This window comes from Dipodomys merriami, unplaced genomic scaffold, assembly GCF_024711535.1.
Source record: "Dipodomys merriami isolate MVZ:Mamm:240054 unplaced genomic scaffold, mDipMer1.0.p SCAF_3, whole genome shotgun sequence".
NCBI lineage: Eukaryota > Metazoa > Chordata > Mammalia > Rodentia > Heteromyidae > Dipodomys > Dipodomys merriami.
In genome coordinates, this window is record NW_027204492.1 from 82067099 (window position 1) to 82092369 (window position 25271).

Sequence of the window (25271 nt, forward strand, 5' to 3'; positions counted from 1 at the left end):
TAAAATCCTATTAAAAACTAGGCAAAATACATGAATAGACATTTTGCTGAAGAGAACATATAATAGCAAATAAACACAGGAAAATGTGTTTAATATCATTAGCCATTAGGCAAATGCAAATTAAAACCATAATAAGACATCACTATTGTAAGGTCTGCTCCTGGATGGTGAGCAGACTCCACCCTCCTCGCAGCAAAGTCTTCGCCCAGTACCTGCGTTACCTAGGCAACTGGCACACTTGGAAGAGGTCACATCTGCATCTGCTGAGGTCACATCTGAATTTGATGTGGCCACACCTTTCTCTGCCCTACCCTAAATAAGGCCTAGCCTAGGCCCAGACGCCCTCTTTCCCAGCTCTTTCCCAGCTTCTTTCCCAGGCCTTTCCCAGCCGTGTGGAGGGCCAACATGGCCTGGTGCCAGCCAGAATGATGAATAAACCTACCCCTTACCTGAATACCACGTGTGGTGCTGTTCTTACTCAGCTACCTCTTTTTAAAAAACCTAACAACTATGCTATGTAAATTATTTATGTATATATGCCAGTCCTGGGTCTAGAACTCAGGGCCTAGGCACTCTCCTGAGTTTCTTTTGCTCAAAGCCAGCACTCTACCACAGTGCCACTTCCAGCTTTTTCTATTTATATGGTGCTGAGGAATTGAACCCAGGGCTTCATGCAGGCTAGGAAAGCACTCTTCCATTAAGCCACATTCTCAGCCCATGTAAATTATATTTTAATAAAAGAATCATCAGAGTCTGAAATCTAAGGGTCCCATTATGAAGCCAGCCCGGGCAGGAATATCCATGACACTTAGCCTCTATCTTTCTTTTTTGGTCAGTTGTGGGGCCTGAACTCTGGACCTGCGCACTGTCCCTCAGCTTTTCAGCTCAAGGATAGTGTTCAACCACTTAAGCCACAGTGCCACTTCTGGCTTTACCTACTTATGTGGCACTGAAAAATCAAATCTAGGGCCTGCATACAAGGCAAGCACTCTACCATGAGCCACCTTCCCAGCCCCAACACTTAGATTCTTATCTCCAGCAAAAAGCCAGAAGTGGAGGTATGGCTCAAGTGATAGAGTACCAGCCTTGAAAGGAAAAGCTAGGTAAGTATATAAATCTTTGAATATAAAAATTTAAATTAAGCTGTGCGCTGGTGGCTCATGCCTGTAATCCTAGCTACTCAGACAGCTGAGATCTGAGGATCTTGGTTCAAAACCAGCCCAGGCAGGAAAGTACATGAGACTCTTACCTCCAGTTAACCACCAGAAAACTGGAAGTGGCACTATGGCTCAAGTGATAGAGTGCTAGCTTTGAGCTGAAGAGCTGAGGCACAGAGTTCAAGCCCCACTATATACAAAAAGAAAAAATTAAAATAAAACAAAAATATATCTTTTTGTTAGTCCTTGGGTTCGAACTCAGAGCCTTATGCTTACTAGTCAAGAACTTGAACCACATCTATGGTCTTATTTGCTTTCAGGTTATTTTGCAGGTAGGATCTTGATTTTAGCCCAGGGCTAAGACTGGATTAAGATCCTCCTATCTATGGCTTCCTGTGTGACTGGGACCACAGATACACACCACCATATCCAACTTATTTGTTGAGATGGGGGTCTTGCTAAGTTTTTTGTCCAGTCTAGCCTTGAATCACATTGTTCCTAATTCCTGCCTTCCTAATAATTTCAATTATAGGCATGAGCCACCATGCTGAGCTAAATCTTTTTTTTTTTTTTTGGCAGTACTAGAGTTTGAGCTTAGAGACTTCTTCTTGCAGACATTCTGGCAGTTAATCCATGCCTCCCTCCAAGGTAAAATTGTTTTATGTGTGCCAGTCCTCAGGTTTGGACTCAGAGCTTGGGCTCTGTCCCTCAGCTATTAGCACTTGAGTTACAGCTCCATGTCCGGCTTTTTTGTAGTTAATTAGAGAGAAGAGTGTCATGGACTTTCTTGCCTGGACTGGCTTTGAATTTTGACCCTCAGATCTCAGCCTCCTGAGCTAGTTAGGATTATAGGAGTGAATCACCAGTGCTTTGGTTAGAATTTTTTAAGGTATATTTCTGTAGATGCTAAAATTAATACAGAATAAAAAGATAATTTTAAGAAGTAAGAATGTTAATGAAAAAGTAAAAGCTAATCCTCCTCCCCTCAAAGCAGGGAAGATATTTTGTATAATTAAAATAATAATAAAAATAATAAACTACTACACTTGTATAACAGAATGCATCGTGTTAAAATGACAAAGTAGGGGACTAGAAATAGGACAGTGTGTTAATAGTTGCACTATATAAAGGATCTTGGAAACCAGAATCTCAAAATTCAGACTTGTTTGCTTCCAGGAAATAAAACCATTCTAGCTAGGTGATCATAAAGCTATAACTTATAGTCTCATAGTCATCTAAGAACAAGAAAAGTGCTATTCATAGGGAATTGTCTTAGAACGGCCAGAGCTTTTCTTTCTGCATGTCTGTTTTACTGTTCTCTGTACTTGTTAGCTAAAATTCTCGACTGTTGGGCAAGCCTTGACAATAGCTTGTGACTATTATACAAAAAAGTGACATCGGGCTGATGCATCGGGCTAGCTACTCAGGAGGGGGAGATCTGAGGATTGCAGTTTGAATTCATCCTAGACAAGAAAGTCCGTGAGACACTGATCTCCAATTAACCACCAGAAAACTGAAGTGTGATTATGGCTCAAGTGGTAGAGTGCTCACCTTGAGCTGAACAGCTGAGTGACAGCGCCCAGGCCCAGAGTTCAAGCCCTATGACAGACAAAAAAAAATTAAATCATTAAAGACGAACAATCCATACTGACAAACTGCTAGAGCATCAGTTGTAATTTGGGCAAACTGGTCTGCAAAACAGCTTTGTTTTTTTTTTAATAAGTTTTTTTTGTGAGGATACTGTACAGAGGAGGGGTTACAGTTACATGAGCAAGGTAATGAGTACATTTCTTATCAAGCATTGTTACCTCCTCCTTTGTTTTTCCCCTACCATCCCTTCCCTCCTATCTCCACAACTACACTCCCCTCCCACCCTGCCTAAATTGTGAAATTCGTTTTTCAACATAGTGTCTTGTACATCTCATTGTTGCAATGGGTTTACCTGTACAACTTTTTGCTTTGTTTTGTTTTTTATTGATTTCCCCCTTGTGCTTTGTCTCACCATTCTCTTGTTCCCCCTCCTTCCCGAATTCAGGTAAATGTATATACAATACCAGGGTGTCAAAATCAAATGTAGTGACACAACAGGGGATAAACCATAGGGGGAAGAACATACAAAAGAAAAACAGTGGGGTGGGGAAGGTGGCTCAGTGGTAGAGCGCTTGCCTTGCATGTATGAGGCCCTGGGTTCAATTCCTCAGCACCACATAAGCACAAAAAGCCGGTAGTAGCACTGTGGCTCAAGTGGTAGAGCACTAGCCTTGTGCTGAAGAGCTGAGGGACAGTGCCTAGGCCCAGAGTTCAGGCCCCATGACTGACAAAAAAAGAAAAAAACAGTTATATGTATCAAAGACCTTTAATGTGAACAGAACCTTTGAACTTCTAATTCTACTTCTAGGAATTTGTCCTAAGGGGATGAATAATCAGAGATACAGACATGATTTAGTATATGAATATATTTGTAGTATTAGTAATGAAAGAAAAATAGAAATGGCCAGTGAAAGAATTTTTTTTTGCTGGTCCTGCGGCTTAAACTTGGGCTTGAGCACATCCTTGAGCCTCTCTGCTCAAGGCTAGCAGTCTACCACTTAATCCATAGCACCACTTCCGGTTTTATCTCTTACTGAGGAATCGAACCCAGGGCTTCATGCATGCTAGACAAGCACTCTACCACTAAGCCTCAGTGAAAGAATTTTGAGTGAGAGAAACTTTATTTATTTTCTTTTGAGCTAGGGTCTCGCTATGTTGCCAGGCTGTTCTCAAATGCCTGAGCTCAATTTAGCCTCTTGCCTCGGCCTTCCAAGTGCCAAATTCCTGGAATTGTAGGGAAGGATATAAGAAATCGATATGTTTACAAAATGAACATGTAGTTATTAAAAGTCATGTTTTTGAAAAGCATTTAGTGAATAATAAGTTTATATAATATAATATTGAATGAAAACGCAAGATAAAATTTTAGTATTTCGCTTAACCTCATCTTATCTGGTCATATATACATAGCTTTTGACCTTTTCTGTTTGTCCTAAACTTATACTAGGTATTGCAAATAAGGGAAACCATGGGACCTATGTTTCTTTGGGCTTGGCTTACTTCACTTAATATAATTTGTTCCAAGTCTTTCTATTTCCTAACAAATGGGGTAATGTCATTCTTTCTGATGGAGACATAGAATTCCATTGTGTGTATGTATGTATGTATGTAAGTGTATATAGATATAGATATATATATATATATATATATATTCCTCTTCAGAGAAATTTCTTAAGACTTTAGCTCACTTATTAATCAAGCAGTTGTTTCTTTGAGGATGTGTTGTTGGAGTATTTAATTTTTTGAGTTGCAAGTATATTTTAGATTTGAGACCCTTGTCTGTTGTATGGCTAGTGAAGATCTCCCAATCCGTGGACTTTCTATTGATCTTGCTAACTATGTCCTTTGCCATGCAGAAGCTCTGCAATTTCATGCAATCCCATTTATCCAATCTTTCTTTGATTTGTTGTGTTTCTGGGTCTCTATTAAGAAAATTTTGGCCTGTGCCAAGGAGACCTAGAGTTTCTCCTATTCTTTCCTGTAATGTTTTCAGAGTGTCTGCTTTGACTCCGAGGTCTTTGATCCATTTGGAGTTGATTCTTGTGCAGGGTGATATATAAGGATCTAGCTTTAGTTTTCTATAGGTGATTAACCAATTTTGCCAACACCATTTACTGAAGAGGCTGTCTTTCTTCCATTCTATTTTTTTAGCTCCCTTATCGAAGATTAGGTGGCTATAGGTCTGTGGGTTCATTTTTGGGTTTTCAATTCTATTTCATTGGTCCTCAGGTCTGTTCTTGTACCAGTACCAAGCTGTTTTGATTATCTCAAAAGACTCCACATAGAAATCCCCTATGACCCAGCAATCCCACTTTTGGGCATTTACCCAAATGATCACAAACAAGACCAAACTAATGGATCAAGAAATGTGAGATTATATATATATATATATATATATATATATATATATATATATATATATATGAATTCTATTCCTCCATCAGAAAGAATGACATTGCCCCATTTGTTAGGAAATGGAAAGACTTGTAACAAATTATATTAAGTGAAGTAAGCCAGGCCCAAAGAAACATAGGTCCCATGGTTTCCCTTGTTTGCAATACCTAGTATAAGTTTAGGACAAGCAGAAAAGGTCAAAAGCTATGTACAGGGGAAAAACAAAGGAGGAGGCAACAATGCTTGATAAGAAATGTACTTATTACCTTGCTCATGTAATTGTAACCCCTCCATAAAGTATTTTCACAATAAAAACTTATTTTAAACAAAAGCTATGTACATATGACCAGATAAGATGATGTTAAGCAAAATGAACCCTAAGATAAGGACACAAATGGTGTTTTCTTTCTTGCTATTGTTTCTAATGTATTCATAATGTACCATTTTTTTTTTGTTGTTTGTTTCTTTGTATGTTCCTCCCCCACGGTATAACCCCTGGTCTCACTGTATTTTATGTCGGTGCCCTACACCTTATATATACACTTCTCTAATTTGGGGAGGGGAAGTGAAAAAGCAAAATGCTTAAATAAGAACACAGATTGACCCATTGTAACAATGAGATATACAAGACACTATGTTGAAAAATGAACTTTACAATTTAGGCGGGGTGGGGGGTGGGTATAGTTGTAGAGGTGGGAGGGAAGGGATGGTAGTAGAAAAATAAAGGAGGAGGGGTTGGGAAAAAAAAAAGAAAGAAAAATAAAGGAGGAGGTAACAATGCTTGATTGGAAATGCACTCATGACCTTGCTCATGTAACTGTAACCCCTCTATAGACTAGTATATTTACAATAAAAATGTATTTTAAAAAAAGATCTTATGGGGCTGGGAAGGTGGCTCAGTGGTAGAACGCTTGCCTTGCATGCCTGAGGCCCTGGGTTCGATTCCTCAGCACCACATAAACAAAAAGAAAAAAGCCAGAAGTGGCGCTGTGGCTCAAGTGGTAGAGCGCTAGCCTTGAGCTGAAGAGCTGAAGGACAGCGCCCAGGCCCAGAGTTCAGGCCCCATGACCGGACCCAAAAAAAAAAAAAAAAGATCTTATGGACTTTCTTACCTGGGCTGGTTTTGAACTGCAATGCTTAGAGCTCAGCCTCCTGAGTAGCTAGGATTACAGGCATAGGCTCTGGTGCCTGGCTTTTTTGCTGGTTTTTAAAAAATCATTCCATAGGATGAAACAGTTCTCAGAAAGTTTCTGGAGGGCTAGGAATGTGGTTTAATGGTACTTTCCTAACATGCATGAAGCCCTGGGCTCGATTTTTCAGTACCCCATAAACAGAAAAAAGCGGAAGTGGCACTGTAGCTAAAGTGATAGAGTGCCAGCCTTGAGCAAAAGGAGGTCAGAGACAGTGCCCAAGCCCTGAGTTCAAACCCCAGGACTGGCAAAAAATAAAAACATAAAAGTTTCTAGATTCCAAAGCAGACTGTCTGGTTGCCCAACCCTGGCTCTTTCTAGAGCACCACACTCTCTCCTAGAAGTAGTAGCTGGGCCAGAATCCCCAGAAGCAGAACAAGTTTCAGAAACAATGCCAAGTTTCTAAATTCTTGGATAGCTCCAGGAATTATACATGACCATTATCTTGTGTGCTTTCCCAGAGCTAATGACAGACTGCCCTGATATATTTGTATTTTTTCTCTCTCTGGGTCTCTATTGCTTTCTGCATTCTTAATGTCTAAAACAGTAAGATATATACAGTGTAGGGGCCTTCCGTTCAAACAGTCATAAATAAGTATTTATTTCTTGAATTAGTAGATTTCCTATCTTGGAAGCTATTATCTAATCATTTGCCCAAGCCAGAAATCTATGAATCTTAAGATTTTTGCCAGGCACCAGTGTCTCATGCCTGTAATCTTAGTATCAGAAGGCTCAGATTTGAGGATCACAGTTCAAAGCTAGCCCAAACGGGAAACTTCATGAGACTCATGTTCAATTAACTACAAAAAGCTGGAAGTGGAGCTATAGCTCAAGTGATAGAGTGCCAGCCTTGAAAAGAAAAAAGATAAAGCTAAGGGTTCAAGACCCAGTGCTGGTGCACACACACACACACACACACACACAGACGCGTGCGCGCGCACACACACACACACACGAACCAGGCACCAGTGGCTCACATCTGTTATCCTATTCAGGAGACAGATTTAAGGATCACGGTTTGATGACAGCTGGAGCAGGAAAGCTGGTGAGACTCATCTCCAATTAACTACCAAAAATAAAAGCTGGAAGTGAAGCTATGTCTCAAGTGTTAGAGCGCTAACTTTGAGTAAAAACTTAGATCAGAAATAGCACCCAGGCCCTGAGTTCAAGCACTAGGACCAGCACAAAAAAAAATCTTGGACTTTTGCTTTTCAATCTCCGGCATCACAAAAAAATATATATATATTGATGACCAAATCCTACCTATTTCTAAATCCTGGGTGGCTCTTGTCTTTATCCCCTGGCCAAGTCTGTGACTTTTGTCAATATATTAATTCAATCCCATTTTTGCCACATATTCAATTGCCTCCTATGTAGTATCTATGCCTTTTTCTTTTTCCTGTTATGGGGCTTAAACTCAGGGCCTGAGTTCTGTCTCTGAGCTTCTTTGGCTCAAGGCTAGTGCTCTACCACTTGAGCCACAGCACTACTTCAGGCTTTTTTCTGTTTATGTGGTACTGAGGAATCAAACCCAGGGCTTCATGCATGCTAGGCAAGCACTCTACCACTGAGCCACACTCCCAGTCTATATCTATTCCTTTTTAACTCCTCCCCTCTGAGCCAGTTAGTATCAAACTGATCAATATCATTGTCTTGCTGAAATCCTTACATGTCTTTCCACAATTCCAGGATAATAGTCCAAGTTCCATAATACTGTTTGGAAACCATTCTTGATCTGGGCTACTTTCTAATCTTCCCTCCTATCCAAATATACTTACTTATAGCAATACTAAGCATACTCTTTCCCAATCTAGAACGGCCTTTTCCTATCCTGGATCTCACTGAATTATATAGACACCTTGAAATTCAGATCCTGCTGACCTTTATGGGATGCTATCTCTGATATTTTTTTTTGCCAGTTCTGGGGCTTGAACTCAGGACCTGGGTGCTGTCCCTGAACCTCTTTGTGCTACCACTTGAGCCACAGTACCACTTTCAGTTTTTTTGAGTAGTTTATTGGAGATTAGAGTCTCACAGGGACTTTTCTACCTGGGCTGGCTTCAAACCATGATCTTCAGATGTTAGCTTCCCTGAGTAGCTCGGATTACAGGTGTGAGCTGCTGGCATCTGACTCTTTCTGAATTTTTTTCTTTATTATTTTTTGTATATATTTTTTATTGTAAAGATATTGTACAGAGGGGTTACAGTCACATGAGTAACGTAATGAGTATATTTCCTATCGAGCATTGTTATTTCCTCCTTTGACTTTCTGAATTTTTGTACTCATTGAATTTTTCTGTGCTCATAAAATCCTGTACATTCTTTTTTTTGTGAGTATGTTCTGGCCTTGGAGCACGAAAGGATGGCCTAGGAGCTGTCCCTGAGCTTTATTGCACAAGGCTAACACTTTTTTGCACAAGCCACAGCTCCACTTCCGTTTTTTTGGTGGTTAATTGGAAATAAGTGTCTTACAAACTTTCCTGCCAGGGCTAGCTTTACACTATGATTCTCAGATCTCAGCCTTTTGAGTAGCGAAGATTACAGGTGTCAGCCATTTGCACCTTGCCAAATCCTGTACATTGTTTACTCTTGGTATTTAATACACTGTCCTGTCATTTCATTTATCATTTATATACCTGCCTATCTTCTCTGGCACCCAGACAAGTTATCAGATCTTGGATAATGGCAAAAATCTAGCCTTAGGTTTGAGCCAGGGACAGGTGTGTGTGTGTGTGTGTGTGTGTGTGTGTGTGTGTGTGTGTGTGTGTGTGTGTGTGTGTGTGTGTGTGTGTGTGTGTGTGTGTGTGTGTGTGTGTGTGTGTGTGTGGCCAGGGACAGGTGTGTGTGTGTGTGTGTGTGTGTGTGTGTGTGTGTGTGTGTGTGTGTGTGTGTGTGTGTGTGTGTGTGTGTGTGTGTGTGTGTGTGTGTGGCTAGGTATGGAACCGAGGCCTTGTGTGTGCTACGCAATCATTATTCTACTGAGCTACAAACATAGTCCTTGTTGTTGCTGTTTTAACGAGTCCCAGGCTGACTTGGAATTTTTTTGCTTGAAATCAGGGCCTGGTTCCTGTCTTTGAGCTATTCAGCTCAAGGCAAGTGCTCTACCACTTGAGCCACAGTGCCACTTCCAGTTTTCTGGTGGTTAATTAAAGATAAGAGTTTCAAGGGCTTTCCTGGCTGGGCTGGCTTTGAATAGCACCCCTCAGATCTCAGCCTCCTGAGTAGCTAGGATTACAGGCATGAACCACCAGCACTCGACTGTAAGGTTTCTTTTTAACTTAGTCATGATGCTTTTATTTTCTAGGTACATGGTTCAGTGGCCTGGTGGCCGAATCCTGCATCGCCATGAGCTAGACACCTTCCTTGCACAAGCAGTATCTACCCAACTTTATGAACCAGATCAACTTCAAGAACTCAAGGTAAGGGCTGGGAAGGTGGCTCAGTGGTAGAGCGCTTGCCTTGCATGCCTGAGGCCCTGGGTTCAATTCCTCAGCACCATATAAGCAAAAAGAAAAAAGCCAGAAGTGACGTTGTGGCTCAAGTGGTAAAGCGCTAGCCTTGAGCTGAAGAGCTGAGGGACAGCACCCAGGCCCAGAGTTCAGGCCCCGCGACCGGACCCCCCCCCCCAAAAAAAAAAAAAACAAAAAAAAACAAAGAATACTGATCTGAGCTGGGTGCTGGTGGCTCATGTCTGTAATCCTAGCTACTCAAGAAGGCTGAAATCTGATGATCACAGTTCAAAGCCAGCCCAGGTAGGAAAATCTGTAAGACTCCTAATGCATGTGTCTAATATACATACTGAGTTGTTCCTTTCTGTTCTAAATGTAGTATTACTGGGTCTTGGAGTAGCTCCTTACATCAGATCACACCTAGGAGAGGAACTACAACTACTTACTTTTTTCCTATTAAACTGTCTAACATGCCACTGTGAAAATCTTGCTGTTTTCTCAATCTTTTTATGTGTATGTATGTGGTACTAGGGATTGTGCTTCTAAATATTTAAGATATTGTTTGTGTAATTTTACTTGAATTTTCTGCATCTGCAGATTCAACTAACCTCTGGTTGAAAATATTTTGAAAACTTGCATCTATCCAGATGTAATAGCACACATTCATAATGCCAGCACTCAGGAAGCTAGGGCAGGAACTTCATATGTTCTGTGTGCCAAAAACTTTTAGCACATATTTTATCACAGGATATATCATTTAATTATTACAATGTTGGTCACTTTGTTCCTACTTTTCCCCATTATATGTAAAATTATCATTAACCCTTTTTTCTTCTGGCAATACTGGGGATTGAACTCAGATCCTTGTACTCGCAAGGCAGTTGCTCTACCACTTGAGCCACACCTCTAGTCCCTTATTGTATTGGTTCCTTTTTTTGCATAGGTTCCTTTTGAGGTAAGGTCTCCCTTTAGCCTGGGCTATGCCTGGTGATGACAAGCACACACCACTATACCCAGCCATTAGTTAAGATAGAATCTCATGAACTATTATGTCCCTGCTGGCCTGGAACCATCTCTGTCTTCCAAGTACCTAGGATTACAGGCTTGAGCCACCATGCCTGGCTTAGAGTCAATATGAGGCCAAGTATGGGATTTTTCACTTTTGATATCATGCCAGTGTTGAGACAGTTTCAGATTTTGGAGCATACAATGTTCCAAAATATTTCAGATTTTCACTGGTCATGGTGACACATGCCTATCACTTCTAGCTATGCAAGAGGCATAAGTTAGAATAATCACAGTCTAGGTCAGCCCAGGCAAGAAGACACTCTTCCTGAAAAAATAACTAAAAGCAAGAAGACTTAACTGGTTGACTACCTGCCTAGCAAGTATACTACGTTCAATCTCCAGCACTAGGGGGAGAAAAGATTTCAGATTAGGGATGCTTCATCTAAAGTTCTTTGTTAGTACATTCTTAATAATATTTTCCCCTCTGTCATACTTTCAGATTGAGAAGCTAGATGCCCGAGGAATCCAGCTTGCTGCCCTCTTCATGAGTGGAGTTGACACAGCTCTATTTGCTAATGATGCCTGTGGCCAGCCAGTCCCTTGGGAACATTGTTGCCCCTGGATTTACTTTGATGGCAAGCTGTTCCAGAGCAAGCTCATTAAAGCAGGTCGAGAACGAGTATCCCTGGTTGAACTCTGTGATGGCCAGGTACCAACATATTGGATAGCCACTACTGCTGTGGGAGTAAATGAATGGGCAGGGAGGAGAAAGGAGCTAAAATAGCGAGGAGCAGAAGTGGGAAACATGTGTCTGACCTGAACTTAATTTAAATTATCTTGGTCACAAAAGCCCCAAGTCTGATGTGTACATGTTGTAAAATTATCTGTTGGAGGGGCTGGGAAGGTGGCTCAGTGGTAAAGTGCTTGCCTTGAATGCATGAAGCCCTGGGTTCGACTCCTCAGAACACATAAACAGAAAAAGCCGGAACTGGCACTGTGGCTCAAGTGGTAGAGCGCTAGCCTTGAGCTGAAGAGCTGAGGGACAGCACCCAGGCCCAGAGTTCAGGCCCCACATCCACAACCACCACCACCAACAATATATATATATATATATATATATATATATATATATATATATATATATATATATATATGTTGGAAAGGGTTTGTTTTTATATTTATTTCCTTAGGATGACTATTTCTTTTCTTTTCTTTTCTTTTTTTTTTTTTTTTTTTGTCGGTCGTGGGGCTTGAACTCTGGGCCTGGGCGCTGTCCTTCAGCTCTTCAGCTCAAGGCAAGCGCTCTACCACTTGAGCTACAGCACCACTTCCGGTTTTCTGGTGGTTTATTGGAGATAGGAGTCTCACGGTCTCTCCTGCCCGGGCTGGCTTTGAACCGCGATCCTCAGATCTCAGCCTCCTGAGTAGCTAGGATTACAGGCGTGAACCACCAGCGCCCAGCTTGACTATTTCTTTTCAAGTGCAATACTTTCAGGATCTAATTTCCTTTCTTTACAAAAAGTATAAGTAGGGGCTGGGAAGGTGGCTCAGTGGTAGAGTGCATGCCTTGTATGAAGGAGGCCCTGGGTTGTATTCCCCAGCACCACATAAGCAAAAAGAAAAAAGCCAGAAGTGACTGAAGTGGTAGGGCACTAGCCTTGACTCAGCTAAAGAGCTGAGGGACAACACCTAGGCCCAGATTCACTCCCATGACTGACTAAAAAAAACAAAAAACAAAAAAAAAAAACTGAAAAAAAAAGTATAACTCACTTCTGGAACCGGTTTCTTTCTTTTTTTTTTTCTTTTTTTTAACCAGTACTGGGGCATCAGGAACTGGGTGTTATTCCTTAGGTTTTTTCCATTCAGAGTTGACATTATACCATTCGAGCCACAGCTTTTTGGTGGTTAATTGGAGAAAAGAGTCTGAATGACTTTTCCATCCAGGCTGGCTTTGAACTATGATTCTGAGATTTCAGGATCCTGAGTAGCTAGGATTACATGTGTGAGCCACTAGCAATGAGAGGTGTTTTGTTTTTATTTTAAACTCGAGATGCTGAGATCTGATGATCCTAGTTCAAAGCTAGCCTGGCAGAAAAATCCCCAAGACTCTTCTGTAGTTAACCAGCAAAAGTCCAGAAGTGAAGGTGTAGTTCAAATGGTAGAGCACCAAACTTGCGAGAAAAAGCCAATATCTGCAAATTCAATGCAATACCTATCAATATACTAAGCTCATTCTTCAAGGAAATAGAAGAGGCAATCCAAAAATTCATATGGAACAATAAAAGACCCTGAATAACAAAAACAATCCTTAACAGAAGGAACATTGCTGGAGGAATGTCAATACCAAATTTCAAACTCTACTACAAAGCCATAGTACTCAAAACAGCTTGGTACTGGCACAAGAACGGACCTCAGGAGCAATGGAATAGAATTGAAAACCCAGAAATGAACCCGCAGACCTATAGCCACCTAATCTTCGATAAGGGAGCTAAAAAAATAGAATGGAAGGAAGACAGCCTCTTCAGTAAATGGTGCTGGCAAAATTGGTTAATCACTTGTAGAAAACTAAAGCTACATCCTTATATATCACCCTGCACCAGAATCAACTCCAAATGGAACAAAGACCTCGGAGTCAAAGCAGACACTCTGAAAACATTACAGGAAGGAATAGGAGAAACCCTAGGTCTCCTTGGCACAGGCCAAAAAATTTTTTTTTCTTTTTTTCTTTTTTTTTTTGGTCCGGTCGTGGGGCCTGAACTCTGGGCTGGGCCTCGGCGCTGTCCCTCAGCTCTTCAGCTCAAGGCTAGTGCTCTACCACTTGAGCCACACCGCCACTTCTGGCTTTTTTTTCTTTTTGCTTATGTGGTGCTGAGGAATTGAACCCAGGGCCTCAAGCATGCAAGGCAAGCGCTATACCACTGAGTCACCTTTCTAGCCCCCAAAATTTTCTTAATAGAGACCCAGAATCACAACAAATCAAAGAAAGATTGGACAAATGGGATTGCATGAAATTGCAGAGCTTCTGCATGACAAAGGACATAGCTAGCAAGAACAATAGAAAGCCCACAGATTGGGAGATCTTCACTAACCATACAATGGACAAGGGTCTCATATCTAAAATATACCTGGAATTCAAAAAATTAAATCCCCCAACAACAAATCCTCAAAAAAACAACTGCCCAATAAATAAGTGGGCTAAAAACTTAAAGAGAAACTTCTCTGAAGAGGAAAGAAGGATGGCCAATAGACACATGAAGAAATGCTCAACCTCCCTAGCCATAATAGAAATGCAAATCAAAACAACATTGAGATTCCACCTCACCCCAGTTAGAAAGGCTATAATCAAGAACTCTAATAACAACAGATGCTGGAGGGGATGTGGCCAGAAGGGAACCTCACTGCATTGTTGGTGGGAGTGTAAACTTGTTCAACTACTTTGGAAAGCAGTATGGAGGTTCCTCAAAAGACTCCACATAGAGCTCCCCTATGACCCAGCAATTCCACTTTTGGGCATTTACCCAAATGTTCACAAACAAGACCATACTAAAGCTACCAGCACAACTATGCTTATTGCAGCATTATTTACTATAGCTAAGATATGGAACCAACCCAGATGCCCCTCAGTAGATCAATGGATTAAGAAAATGTGGTGTGTGTGTATGTCTCCATCAGAAAGAATGACATTGCCCCATTTGTTAGGAAATGGAAAGACTTGGAAAAAATTATATTAAGTGAAGTAAGCCAGGCCCAAAGAAACATAGGTCCCATGGTTTCCCTTATTTGCAATAACTAGTATGTGTCTGAGTCAAGCAGAAAGGTCAGATAAGGTGATGTTAGGGAAATGAACCCTAAGATATGTATTCAAATGTTTTTTCTTTCAGGTGATTGTTTCTAACACATTTATAAGATTATTTCTTTGTTGCTTTGTATGTCCCTCCCCCATGGTATAACCCCTGCTTTCACTGTATTTGAGGTTGGTATAATTTGTGGAGGGGAAGGGAAAAAACAAATTGTTTAAATATGGATACAGGTGGACCCATTGCAACAATCAGATGTACAAGTTGTTGTGTCGAAAAATGAACTTTACAACATTGGCCATTGGGGGTTTGGGGAGGGGGTGGGAGATGGGAAGGGATGGAAAGGGGAAACAAAGGAGGAGGCTACAATGCTTGATAAGAAATGTACTCATTACCTTACCCACGTAATTATAACCCCTCTGTATGGTAAAAAAAAAGCCAAGTAAGAGTGTGAGTTCAAGTACCAGTACTGGCGCGCGCGCGCGCACACACACACACACACACACACACACACACACACACACACACGAACGAAATGGAAGAAAGTAAATAAAATTGATGACAACATAGAAACAAAGGAATTTATTGCAGTAAAAACTTGCAAACCTGGGGGAAAGCAAGAAAGGAAAATTTTAGTCGTCACTCTTATAACAAGGTCTGGCATACTAGTTTCAGCAACCCTCCTTTTTGTAATGCATGCCATTTTCTGTTTTGATAAATAAAATTTTATTGCAGTACAGCCACATTTATCCATCTGCATATTCCTGTGACTTCTCTCATGTTACAATTACAGCATAAAATAATTGTAGCAGAGACAATGTGGTTTGCAAAACTTTAAATATTTACAATCCTGCACTTTAGAGAAGAATTGTGTTCACTTCTGAAATGGAGGTACTTACTTATCCTGTCAGAAACTCAAGGTCTCCAATCCTGGGTGTTGGGGGGCAGAGGTTAAAAGGCTTTGTATATATCAGGGTATTGTTCTTTTTTAGCTAATTTCTTCCCTCTCCTTTAAAAAAATTGCCTTACTTATTGCCAGTTTTTCATCAACCATCAGTATATCCTTATTCCATTTGCACTGACTTGGTTATTGTGTCCTGTAGGCCTTTACGGGAACTAATCTTGACCGTGATGTGGTTTCATGCATGGAGCTGACAGCTTCCTTTCCAGAAGCCTTCCTATGCATGTAATCTGACATCATTGAACTCTATATTCAATTCTCTTTTTTGGGCGGGGGTCAGTCATGGGGCCTGAACTCTGGGCCTGGGCACTGTCCCTCAGCTCTTCAACTAAGGGCTAGCAATCTACCACTTGAGTCATAGCACCATTTCTGGCTTTTTCTGCTTATGTAGTGCTGAGGAATTGAACCCAGGGCCTCATGCATGCAAGGCAAGCACTCTACCACTGAGCCACCTTCCCAGCCCTCATATTCAGTTCTCTTAAGGGGAAATAGAATGGAAAATTGCACCTAGAGTGCCTGACACATGGGAAAAGTTTGAAAAATAGCAGATGTGGTTATTGTGCTCTTTTCTTTCAAAGGCTGACCTGGCAACCAAAGTAGAAAAGATGAGACAGAGTATCCTTGAAGGAGTCAACATGAGTCATCCACCACCTTCTGCTCTTCTTCCATCACCTACTTTTGTACCTCCCATGGTACCATCTCTCTACCCGGTTTCACTTTATTCCCGAGCCATGGGCTCAATGCCACCTCCTCCTCAAGCAAGGAGCAGGGGGTTTGCAGGTCAGTACTTAAGAATAATGTATTTGCCATCTAATTTTGTTGTGGGTTTTTTTGGTAAGAATATTGCGGTTTGAACTCAGGGCCTCATGCTCTTTCTTAGCTTTTTTGCTCAAGGCTGGCACTCTGCCACTGGAGCCACACCTTCACTTCCAGTGCTTTGCTAGTTCATTGAAGATAAATCTTTCAAGTTTGTCTGGCTGGGGTAGCTTTGAACTGGGATCTTTAGATCTCAGCCTTCTGAATATCTTGGATTATAGGCATAAGCCACTGGTGCTTGGCTTCTAATTTAATTCTTAATTACCTACCCAGTATTTGCCAGTTACAGAATCTCTAGGATTTATTTTTTGTTTGGTTGTTTATTTATTTTTTTTATTTTATTTTTTTGTCGGTCGTGGGGCTTGAACTCTGGGCTTGGGCGCTGTCCCTCTGCTCTTCAGCTCAAGGCGAGCACTCTACCACTTGAGCTACAGCGCCACTTCCGGTTTTCTGGTGGTTTATTGGAGATAGGAGTCTCACGGTCTCTCCTGCCCGGGCTGGCTTTGAACCGCGATCCTCAGATCTCAGCCTCCTGAGTAGCTAGGATTACAGGCGTGAGCCACCAGCACCCGGCTGGTTGTTTATTTTTTGTCAGTTGTGTGGCTTGAACTTGGGGCCTGGGTGCTTCCCTGAGCCCTTTTACTCAAGGCCAGCACTCTACCACTTTGAACCATGGCTCCACATCGGTTTGCTGATGGTTAATTGGAGAAAAGATTCTTACAGACTTTCCTTGCCCAGGCTGGCTTTGGACCCTGATCCTCAGATCTCGGCCTCTGATGTAGCTAGGATTACAGGCATGAGCCACCAATATCAGATGAATCTCTAGTTTTATATTCATTTTTATCTCATTTATATTCTATGCTATGTTGTGGTAGTTTGAAGAGTAGCTCATTGTGATAGAAGGCGATAGCTTGAGAAAAAAGAAGGGTCATCAAATTCCTAGTACTTTCTGTAGAGTTGTTCGGGTCCCAGCAATGTGACTCTTTTTTTTTTTTTTTTTTTTTTTTTTTGTCGGTCGTGGGGCTTGAACTCTGGGCCTGGGCGCTGTCCCTCAGCTCTTCAGCTCAAGGCGAGCGCTCTACCACTTGAGCTACAGCGCCACTTCCGGTTTTCAGGTGGTTTACTGGAGATAGGAGTCTCACAGTCTCTCCTGCCCGGGCTGGCTTTGAACCGAGATCCTCAGATCTCAGCCTCCTGAGTAGCTAGGATTACAGGTGTGAGCCACCAGCGCCCGGCAGCAATGTGACTCTTACCAAAACCCAAATTGTGGTATCTGGACTCATGAAAAAGATAGGTGTTACTTCATCATTTTGAGAACAATAATTCATATGAGCTGGATCTTTATGATTGCCTTTATTTTATTCATTTCTTATAGATAATTGCCCGCAGGAGATTATAAGAAGGGCAGTGGGGCTGGGCGCCCATTATGGGCTCATGCCTGTAATCCTAGCTATTCAGGAAGCTGAGAGCTGAGGATCATGGTTTGAAGTCAGCCTGGGCAAGAAAGCCCAGGTAGGAAAGTCTGTGAGACTCTTTATCTCCAATAAACTTCTCAGAAAAAGCCAGAAGTGGTGCTATGGCTCAAGTGGTAGGTGGAGTGCTAACCTTGAACAAATGCAGCTCAGGGACAGTGCTCAGGCCCAGAGTTCAAGCCACAGCAGTGGCCAAAAAAAAAAGGGTAGTATAGTGGGAGTGAAGGCCAGTGTTGGAAGATGCTGGTGGTTTGATGGAGCCTTATTTACTCTGGGGATAGATTTGACACATTTCCTTTCTTCGACTCCAGAAGCATCAAGAGAAACATCATGTTCATGTTCCCCAAAGGAATAGCAATTTAGTGAAGAAATCTTCACACGAATACCTCTATATACACACACATATGTCTAAATTATGGAGACAGCCTGATGTGCTGTTTTTGTTAATATTTTTATTGTTGTTGTAAAGATGATATACAGAGGGCTTATAATTTCATAAGCCAGGTAATGAGTACATTTAGTTTTGGACAATGTCATCTCTTTGGGCTGCCTCTTATTAAGGAATAGATAAACATGCCTAGGTAACTCAGATACTGATTTTGATACTTCAAACAACATATAACCTGGTTAAACAAGAATATTTTTGTGTGGTGCTGGGGATAGAATCCAAGACCTTGTGTGTGCTAGGCAGCGAAATGTTCTACCACTAAGCTATATCTCCAACCCTGAAGCTGGCTATATTTTTTCTTTGTTGGTCTTGGGGCTTGAACTCAGGGCCTGGACACTGTCTCTGAGCTTTTTCGCTCAAGGCTAGTGCTCTACCACTTTGAGCCATGGATCCACTTCCAGTTTTCTGGTGATTAATTGGAGATAAATCTCATGGTCTTTCCTGCCTGGGATGGATTTGAACCACAATCTTCACATCTCAGCCTCCTGAGTAGCTAGTATTACAGGTGTGAGCCACCAGTGCCTGGTGAAGCTAGATATTTTAGTGGGGACATTTTCACATGAAATAGCAAAACTCTATGACCAGGTACGTGTATCATTGCTATGGATGAAAGTGTGTGCTATCTATTGCTCCTCTGTAAAAATATGAAAGCTAGAAGTTGACATTAGTCTTAAGGTCACAGAATTCAGCATGGATATTTAGCTTAAGGCTCGGCTTTCATGAGCAGTATGAAAGTTAGCTCCAATATAACCCTTTGTTGATTCAAATAATGGTCTAGTTTTACAAATGAGGGAGCCAGCCATTCTATACCTTTAAGGTGACAAAAATACATCTCTCATTTGATTTGTGTTGATTTTATTATATAAGTCTCACTAGTCACCTTAATTAATGCCACATTCCTGGAAGGTCCTCCCCATTGCCCCAGTACCAGTGGTACTTCAGTTACTGGTGGCTCACAAGAGCATCCTGCCTCCTGAGAGGATACAATAAGATTGTCAAGTACATTTTTCTTGTCCCTCCTAGGAGACTAGTTCCTAGCTCCTAGTTTTCAATTTATTTATTTGTTTGCTTGCTCACTTATTTATTTTTTTACTTATTTATTTCATGTGTGCCAGTGCTGGGCACTGTCCCTCAAGGCTATCACTCCAATTGAGCCACAGCTTCACTTCTGGCTTTTTGGTGATTACTTGGAGAAAAGAGTCTCACAGACTTTCCTGTTTGGACTAGCTTCAAACCACAGTCCTCAGATCTCAGCCTCCTTAGTAGCTAACATTATAGGTGTGAGCTACTGGCACCTGGCTAGGTCTCTCACTTTTATATAAACAAAGGTCTCTTTTCTAGCAACCTGTTAAATGAATTGCAGATAGTTAGCTTTTTCTTTCTATTTTTGGTCAGAGATTAGGAATCAAACTCTGTACCTGATACTTTTGCTTATTGGCTAGCACTCTACCAAGTGAACTATGCCATCAACCCCAACTTTGGCTTTTTTTTGCCAGTCCTGGGGCTTGGACTCAGGGCTTGGGCACTGGCCCTGAGCTTCTTTAACTCAAGGCTAGCACTCTACCACTTGAGCCACAGCTCCACTTTGGGCATTTTCTGTTTATGTGATACTGAGGAACCAAACCCAGGGCTTCCTGCATACCAGGTAAGCACTCTACCACTGAGCCACATTTTCAGCCTGAAGCAAAAATTTCTTAAATAAATTAAATAATTAAATGTCCCAAACCACAAGAAATATAATTCATTTTCTCAAGAAATGTCTGAGGGGCTGGGAAGGTGGCTCAGTGGTACAGCGCTTGCCTCACATGCATGAGGCCCTGGGTTTGATTCCTCAGCACCACATAAGCCAAAAAAGCCAGAAGTGGGGCTGTGGCTCAAGTGGTAGAGCACTAGCCTTGAGCTGAACAGCTGAGGGACAGCATCTAGGCCCAGAGTTCAAGCCCCACAACCGACAAAAAAAAAAAAAAAGAAAAGTGTGAGGCTATATCCTAGCTACTCAGGAGACTGAAGATTTGAGAACCTCTGAAGCCAACTTGGGCAGATAAATCTGAGAGATTCTTACCTCCAATTTACTAGCAAAATGCCAGAACTGGAGGTGTGGCTTAAGAAGTAGAGCACCAGCCATGAGCCAAAACACTGAGCAAACAAGTTGAAGCCCTGAGTTCAAACCCCATTACAAGCCTAAAGAAAATAAAAGACAAAAGGAATACTGATTCCTACTGTGATAGATCTTTATTTGAAAAATGAATCCCTCACAACTCAGTTACTAAAGTATGTGTGTGTATAGGTCTTTCTCCCTATATTTTCTTATCACAGCCCCTTACTATCACAAAGTCTTCTTATCAAAGATAAGTAGAAATAAGCATAAGTAGAGTAGGGTGCCAGTGGCTCATGCCTGTACTACTAGCTACTTAGAAGGCTGAGATCTAAGAATCATGGTTCAAAGCCAGCCCGGGCAGGAAAGTCTGTGAGACTCCTATCTCCAATTAAGCAGCAAAAAGCTAGAAGTGGCACTGTGGCTCAAGCGGTAGAGTGCTAACCTTGAGCAAAAGAAGCTCAGGGACAGGGCCTGGGCCTTGAGTTCTAGCCCCAGGACTGGCACAGAAAAAGAGTAAGTAGGTTGTAGGATCTTTTGCTCAACCTCTTGTTCTATCCTACACTTCCCATTCATTTGTTCTTTCCTTTCTGTCTTGCTAGGTCTCCATCCAATCCCTCCTCAAGGAGGAAAACTAGAGATTGCTGGGATGGTGGTGGGCCAGTGGGCTGGCAGCAGATCCTCCAGAGGTCGAGGATCCTTTGGCATGCAGGTGGTTTCTGTTGGTGGGCCTGGAAAAGGGTATGTATGTATTCAAATAGGTTTGTATGAGCTAGTATCAGTCAAGATGTCCCTGGGAAAATGCCCAGTTGTTGAATCCTGTTCAGGAGCCTTAACCAGTTTTCAACTTGGTTTAGCAAACAATAATAACCCTGCCTCGAAGAAAGAGTTTTCATACTGAAGGAGAATATGGGGAAAAAAAAACAATTCAATATAACAGGGAAGTAATAGAGGTAGAGGTTGAGAGTAGTCAACACTAAGGAGGGGCATCTCACTTAACAGGGCCAACTTCCTAGAGATGAGTAGATACCAGAATAAAAAGGGGGATATGAGCTTTCTGTGTTTCTCATTATCACCTTTCCTTCCACTTACTAAAGGCATGGAAAAGAACCAAGTGGTAGAGGGCCCAAAGGACACAAAAAAGGAAGTAAACAAGTAAGTACCTCTTTTTTTTTTGTCAGTTGTGGGGATTGAAATCAGGGCTTGGGTGCTTTCCCTGAGCTCTTGTGCTCAAGGCTAGCACTCTACCACTTTGAGCCACACCTCCAGTTCCTGTTCTCTGGTAGTTAATTGGAGATAAGAGTCTCGTGGACTTTCCTACCTAGGCTGGCTTCAAACTATAATCCTCAGATCTCAGCCTCCTGAGTAGCTAGGATTAGAGGCGTGAGCCACCAAGGCCCAGCTATAGTAAGTACCTTTCTTGAAATTATCTTGCTTCCCTGGCTCTGTGTGTGCGCACACACATGCATGCACCAGTCCTGGGGCTTGAACTCGGGACCTAAGTCCTGTCCCTGAACGTTTTTTGCTCAAGGCTAGTGCTCTACCACTTGAGCCACAGCTCCGCTTCTGGCTTTTTGGTGGTTAATTAGCGATAACAGTCTCATGGACTTTCCTGCCTAGGCTGGTTTGGAACCTTGATCTTCAGATCTCAGCCTCTGTTTGATACCTATTGCACCTTGTAGCTAAATCGCAAGAGATCACCTGAGGCATAAAAACCTGAACTGCTGATAGGAAGCAGCTTTCTCACCTTGTATAGGGATTAAACTTCATTCCTCTCCTCTCCAGCAGTGAGGTCTAGTGAGGGTTAGTCATCTACAACTTTTCCTTCAGGGCTACAGAGGCTTGGCCTTTTCTCTAAGTAAGACAACAAGATAGAAATGAGACACATGCCCTGAAGACCTTGCCTTGCATAGTATGTGCTACATAAAGCCAGAAAGAGGTCAGAGTGAAGCTAACAGAATGTCTGCAGCCTGGCTGAGCTTCTTCTTCTTTTTTTTTTGGTCTGGTCGTGGGGTCTGAACTCTGGGCCTGGGCACTGTCCCTCAGCTCTTCAGCTCAAGGCTAGCGCTCTACCACTTGAGCCACAGCACCACTTCCGGCTTTTTTTTTCTGCTTATGTGGTGCTGAGGAATCGAACCCCGGGCCTCAAGCATGCAAGGCAAGCGCTCTACCACTGAGCCACCTTCCCAGCCCTGGGTGAGCTTCTAAAGAGAAAGGCCAGCAACAAAGATGCTTAGAAAATTGGACTTATGCTTTGCAGAATATGTGGGAGGGAGGCATTGTCATTCTGCTTAGTCTTAACAACTCAGATCTTCATTTTCTTCTTGTCTTGATTGTATCATAGTTCCTATGGGTCCTTGTTCCTCATTAGACATGCCCCACCTCCAAATATAAACAATGGGAAACTATTCTTTTTAAATTCTGCGGTTATCATGGTTGATTTCAAGACTTCCCACTCCCTGGGCTTGCTTGTTTGACTGGTGCTCTACTACTATAGCCATACTTCCATGCTGGTTATTTTGAAGACAGTCTCTCAGACTTTTCTGCAAAGACTAGCCAAGAATCAGGATTCTCTGGATCTCAGCCTCCTGAGTAGTTAGGGCTATAGACATGAGCCACCAGTCCCCAGGTAAAAACTATTCGTGTGTGTGTGTGTGTGTGTGTGTGTGTGTGTGTGTGTGTGTGTGTGTGTGTGTGTGTGTGTGTGTGTGTGTGTGTGTGTGTGTGTGTGTGTGTGTGTGTGTGTGTGTGTGTGTGTGTGTGTGTGTGTGTGTGTGTGTGTGTGTGTGTGTGTGTGTACGCGCGTGCGGGCACACGCATGCCCGTAAACATGCATGCACGCCAGTCCTGGGGCTTGAACTCAGGGCCTGGGCACTGTCTCTAAGGGTTTTTGTTCATGGCTAGCACTCTTCTGCTTGAGGCACAAACTCCACTTCTGATTTTCTGGTGATTAATTGGAGATAAGAGTCTCATGGACTTCCCTGCTTGGGCTAGCTTTGGACTGTGATACTCAGATCTCAGCTTCCTGAGTAGATAGGATTACAGGCAGGAGCCCACAGCACCTGGATGAACTATGCAAAATCATATACTGAGGCTATTGTCATATGTGGGTTGTAGTGCTTGTATGGCGTACATAAATCCCAGAGTTGATCCCCAGTGCCATCAAACAAATAAAAATATCTTGTGCCAGATTTAAAGTGCTACTATCCTTATACTATATTTAGAGCTAATGTTTCTTAAGTGCCTGCTTTCTGCCAAGGCCCCTTCCACTAATAATTTTGTTATTAGTTCTAATCATAAATACAAGTTTCCTTTAGTGTTATTTTGAGCCCAAAGTGGAAAAACATAAAAACATTTTTTAATGAATTCCAAAGCCAGTGAGTTTGGATGTTTTTTAAACCTTCCCAGAACTTTTCAATAAGATAAAAAGTATTATGTCCAGAAAAAAAAACTAGTCATCCAGTAAAGTTCCCATAAAGTGTCACAGCCTTTGTGAATTCACTATGACTCAGGGTCTGATCATCAGGCATATAGTCTGAAAAACCTATTTTTAGTACAAAAAAGAATAGATCCATCTCTCTGGTTGACTCACACTAACCAATATCACAGAAATAGCTATGTGGTTATGACTGGGGGTCTTAAAGGGAAAGGAAGGGAATAAGATATAAGTACTGATTTTTGATCATAAGAAATGCTTACGAAGTCTGGCACCTGTGACTCATTCCTGTAATCCTAGCTACTCAGGTGACTGAGATCTAAGGATCAAATATCAAAGCCAGCCTGGGCAGAAAAATTCATGAGACTTTTTTTTGCCAGGCCTGGGGCCTGAACTCAGGGCCTGGTCACTGTCCCAGAGCTTCTTTTGCTCAAGGCTGCCACTCTACCACTTGAGCCACAGCACCACTTCTGGCTTTTTCTGTTTATGTGGTACTAAGGAGTCAAACACAGGGCTTCACGCATGCTAGGCAAGCACTCTACCACTAGCCCATTTTTCCAGCCTCATGATACTCTTATCTCCAATTAATTACAAAAATCCAGAAGTGGGGCTGTGGGTTAAGTGGTAGACCACCCTCCTTGAGCACACAAGCTCAGGAACAGAGCCCAGGCCCAGATTTCAAGCTCTAAAAACAGCAAAAAAAGAAATCAGTCAGGCACCAGTGGCTCACACCTGTAATCCTAGCTACTCAGGAGGCTGAAATATGAGTATCTATCTTAGTTCGAAGCCAGCCCAGACAGGAAAGTCTGTGAAACTCTTATCTCCAGAAAACCAGAAGTGGAGCTGTAGCTCAAAAGGTAGAATGCTAGCCTTGAGCTGAAGAGCTCAGGGTCAGTGCCCAGGCCCAGAGTTCAAGCCCCACGATCAACAACAACAACAAAACTCAGCAATTAGGCAGCAGCAGCTGTGTCCAGGAAATACATATTAGATTAAAACAAAATCAATGCAAGAGTTTCCCTAGCGTAGATAATAGTTGCCCACAGCAATTCTAGTTAAGAGAAAGATTTCCTTTTTTCTTATCCATAAGATAGGAGGAGTAATATGTACTTCATAGGTTTTGTAATGATTTAATGAGACACTGCAAATAATGTAGTTTAGAACATGTGTCTGGCATGTAGTAAGAACTCAGTAAATCGGCTGTTCTTGTGGCATACACCTGTAATCCTCAGGATACAGCACGCTGAAGTAGGAGGATCATGAGTTTCAAGTCTGGGCTACATAGTGAAACCCATCTTAAACCAAAAATGACCTCAATAAACAGTGACATCATTGTTGCAATTTCAAGCAGACTTCTGATACTAGGCCCTTTGTGACTTGGTCTAAGAGAAAGAAAACTGGCAGTGATGTTTAAAATTATGTGTACTCAGTCAGACATGGGTCTGACTCTTGTCTCTAGCA

At 42.0% G+C, this 25271-nt stretch overlaps 1 protein-coding gene across 1 annotated transcript in view; it reads left to right on the forward strand.

Moving 5' to 3' along the window:
* Fam120c (family with sequence similarity 120 member C) overlaps positions 1-25271 on the forward strand; it is a 113730-nt gene that overhangs the window by 80677 nt on the left and 7782 nt on the right. The window contains exons 11-15 of the mRNA XM_070040402.1: positions 9636-9750; positions 11288-11497; positions 16125-16326; positions 20980-21118; positions 21475-21532. Coding sequence (XP_069896503.1) covers positions 9636-9750; positions 11288-11497; positions 16125-16326; positions 20980-21118; positions 21475-21532 — 724 coding nt within the window. The remainder of the gene's footprint in view (positions 1-9635; positions 9751-11287; positions 11498-16124; positions 16327-20979; positions 21119-21474; positions 21533-25271) is intronic.